This window comes from Rhinopithecus bieti, unplaced genomic scaffold (genome assembly GCF_001698545.2).
Source record: "Rhinopithecus bieti isolate Rb0 unplaced genomic scaffold, ASM169854v2 scaffold_9234, whole genome shotgun sequence".
NCBI lineage: Eukaryota > Metazoa > Chordata > Mammalia > Primates > Cercopithecidae > Rhinopithecus > Rhinopithecus bieti.
This window is the reverse complement of record NW_016806011.1, coordinates 260,035-263,333: the sequence shown is the minus strand read 5'-3', so window position 1 is coordinate 263,333 and position 3,299 is coordinate 260,035. Positions and strand designations below refer to the sequence as shown.

General features: G+C 38.1%; 1 protein-coding gene across 7 annotated transcripts in view; it reads left to right on the top strand.

The window, feature by feature from the left end:
• The window catches only part of HELQ (helicase, POLQ like), a 50,666-nt gene extending 47,671 nt beyond the window's left edge, over window positions 1–2,995 (top strand). For 4 of the 7 annotated variants that reach the window (XM_017874457.1, XM_017874461.1, XM_017874455.1 and 1 more), the window contains one exon: window positions 2,780–2,995. In XM_017874457.1, the coding sequence (XP_017729946.1) occupies window positions 2,780–2,887 (108 nt within the window). In that variant the 3' untranslated portion in view covers window positions 2,888–2,995. The remainder of the gene's footprint in view (window positions 1–2,779) is intronic. The other 3 variants (XM_017874456.1, XM_017874459.1, XM_017874458.1) reach the window with 1 other exon arrangement.
• Window positions 2,996–3,299: the final 304 nt, after the last annotated feature.

Below are 3,299 nucleotides of genomic sequence, written 5' to 3'. Positions count from 1 at the left end.
AAAAAAAAAAAAAAAAAAAAAAAAAATCTGCTTCAGTGTGGCTGCTACACATTTGAAACACAAATTCTACTGGTATTCCATTTTACTTCTTCTCCTTCCCTCATGGATATTTTTTAAGGGGGAGTGGGGAGGAACTAGGTCTCTGTTACCCAGGCTAGAGTGCAGTGGCACCATCATAGCTCGTTGCAGCCTTGAACTCCCAGGCTCAAGCGATCCCACCTTAGCCTCCTGAGTAGCTGGGACTATAGGTATGGACCATTCCTGGCTAATTGGTTGTTGTTGCCCAGGCTGGTCTCTAACTTCTGGCCTCAAGCAATCCTCCCACCTCAACCTTCCAAAGTGCTGGGACTATAGCTGTGAGCCACCATGCCCGGCTGTCTCATTTTTATTCTCTTTGTTTTCCTGCTTTTTAATTTTTTTTTGGCCCTAATTAGGTTTTTTTATTTAAATCTGTTTTCTGTGGACACCCAACTATTTAGTTATAGTTATTAGTTTTATTTCTAATGTGATTTTGCCTTTTTCTTTTATTTCATTCCTGAGCTCAGTCAACTTTTGTATCATTTCTTCCAGTTTTTGTCCATGTCGGTTCTTAGTTTTTTAACTTCTTATTTAGTGAGCATTTCCACTCCTCCTCATATCTCCAGATTTTTATTTGAGAATAATTTTGTTTGGAGTGTTGTGTTACAGTTTTTCTGCTTCATGGTTTGCTTTCAGGGAGGGAAATTTTATGAGCTAAAGAGTTTGAGTTTTTTTTTTTTTTTTTTTTTTTTTTTTTTTTTTTTTTGAGACAGAGTCTTGCTCTCTTGCCCAGGCTGGAGTGCAGTGGCGTGATCTCCACTCACTGCAAGCCCTGCCTCCCGGGTTCACGCCATTCTCCTGCCTCAGCCTCCCAAGTAGCTGGGACTACAAGGGTGTGCCACCACGCCCGGCTAATTTTTTTTGTTTGTTTTTTGTATTTTTAGTAGAGATGGGGTTTCACTGTGTTAGTCAGGATGGCCTCGATCTCCTGACCTCATCATCCGCCCACCTCAGCCTCCCAAAGTGCTGGGATTACAGGCGTGAGCCACCACACCCAGCCTTGTTTTCTTTTTATATAGTAGTTTTGTATAGATGAGAACTGCTTGTGCCTCTGCATATCTTGGACAACACAGTCATTTGGAATGGTTTATGAGATCCTAGTTCAAGAGTGTTCTCTTCTGTCAGAGTAGCAAAGTATTTTTCTTTAATGGATGACTTGGGGTGGGAGAGGCATGGAGGAGGGTTTGTGTCCTTTGTTGTCTTTTTTTTTTTTTTAATTTCCTTTTGCCATACAAGATTGTCCATTTTTTCCTTTTTTCCTCTTCCCCTCATGACTGAGCTTCCAAAAGGACCTCCCTTTTCACCCATTCTCTCCCCTAAAAGCATTGCCTTTTGAAGACTGCCTCCTAGAGTCTCACATGCATTTTAAATTAATATCTTCCTATAAACAATGCTTTAATCAACCAACATTCTTTTTTCAGTATTTTTATATTTGGGTAGGCTTTTTCTCTCTGGCGGTGATTTTATTTCATTTTAGACCCTCTATTTCCCCCTTATCTTGTGCTTTTTTTCTCAACCCCATCTAGATCTCTGCAAACACTTGGGTGGGAGCTCAAGAAACTGGTTTTGGCTGAGTGTAGTGGCTCACACTTACAATCCCAGCACTTTGGGAGGCCAAGGCAGGAGGATCATTTGAGCCTAAGAGTTTGAGAACAGCCTGGACAACATAGGGAGATCCAGTCTCTATGAAAAAAGCCTTTTAAATTTTTTTTAATTTAAAAAAAAAAAGAGGCTGGGCACGGTGGTTCACACCTGTAATCCCAGCACTTTGGGAGGCCAAGGCAGGCAGATCATGAGGTCAAGCAATGGAGACCATCCTAGCCAACATGGGGAAACCCCATCTCTACTAAAAATACAAAAATTAGCTGGGCGTGGTGAGGCGTGCCTGTAGTTTCAGCTACTCGGGAGGCTGAGGCAGGAGAATCGCTTGGACTCAGGAGGCGGAGGTTGCAGTGAGCTGAGATCACGCCACTGCACTCCAGCCTGGTGACAGAGTAAGACTCCGTCTTAAAAAAAACGTGGAGGGGCGGGATTTGTTCTTCCAGAAATTGGTGGGTGTTTTTAAACAACAAGTAATTTGAAGTTGTTGATACTCTCTGTGTTATAATAATACTGACACAAGGGTTTTGTGTAGTTTACTTATTATTCTTATTGATCTATATAGCTTGTTATTCGGCAAAAATTCATTGACATCTTTTATATGCCATGTTTGGAAATACTTTCTTGCTCATTATGTTGCTTTTGAAATTAACAGTTTTAAGTTTAGGAACTTGAATAAAACTTTTATTTGAAATACTGGTAGCTTTTAAAAGCATACTAAATTTTGAGGAATAATAAAGTGCATATATAAAGGATAACATTTTCAGGAGCTAATTAAATTTTGCAAAATTGTCTTAGATTTTATAGATTAAAAGTTAATTTTAAGTGGCTGAGTCTTCAATAAAACAAATCTTTGGGAGAATTAAAGCTTTATTTTGGTATACTAAAAGGCAGTGATCAGCTAAAATGGTTTTAACTAAATGCCTCCTCTTCATTGACTATAATCGTTTATTCTTAAGTGGCCATTTTTCAATCTCATTATAGTTTTAATGTCTAGATTTCTGATGTGTAAGGATTCAGGTATTCCATGGACAGTGGTAAAATTGTTGGCAATTCTCTAGCAATGCATATTTTGGCCTCACGTCTTAATTTTTTAATGTAGATGCTGTTGCATGAAAAAGCAGAGGCCCTGCAAGAAGAAGTAGAAGAGCTACTAAGATTACCTTCTGATTTCCCTGGTGCTGTGGCTTCTTCCACTGACAAAGCATGAAGCTATCTGATGAGCATTTTCACATATGAATTTTTTATTGTACATGTGTTTTATTAAAAATAACATACTTTATAAATGAAAAAATACATTTTAAGTATGCATTAAGAACTATGAATAATTGAATATACCTCTTCTCACTAACAATTCATTCTTTGGAATACTTACACATTATTTCTCTGCTGAACAGTCTATAGTGTCCACCACAAAATGAAATTCAACTTCATCAACATTATGCTCAACCTTTGTATCTTGATCTTTCATTATTCTCTTACCCATTTCTTTCATCAAATTGGACTATTTGAAATCCCCAGAATTTTCCTTAGGATTTCCAAACTCTCCGTTTCCTAACTGCTTTTTGTTATTTCCAGTGCATAAAAATTATCTTTAAAATGTACTAATACTTCAAGGAGTA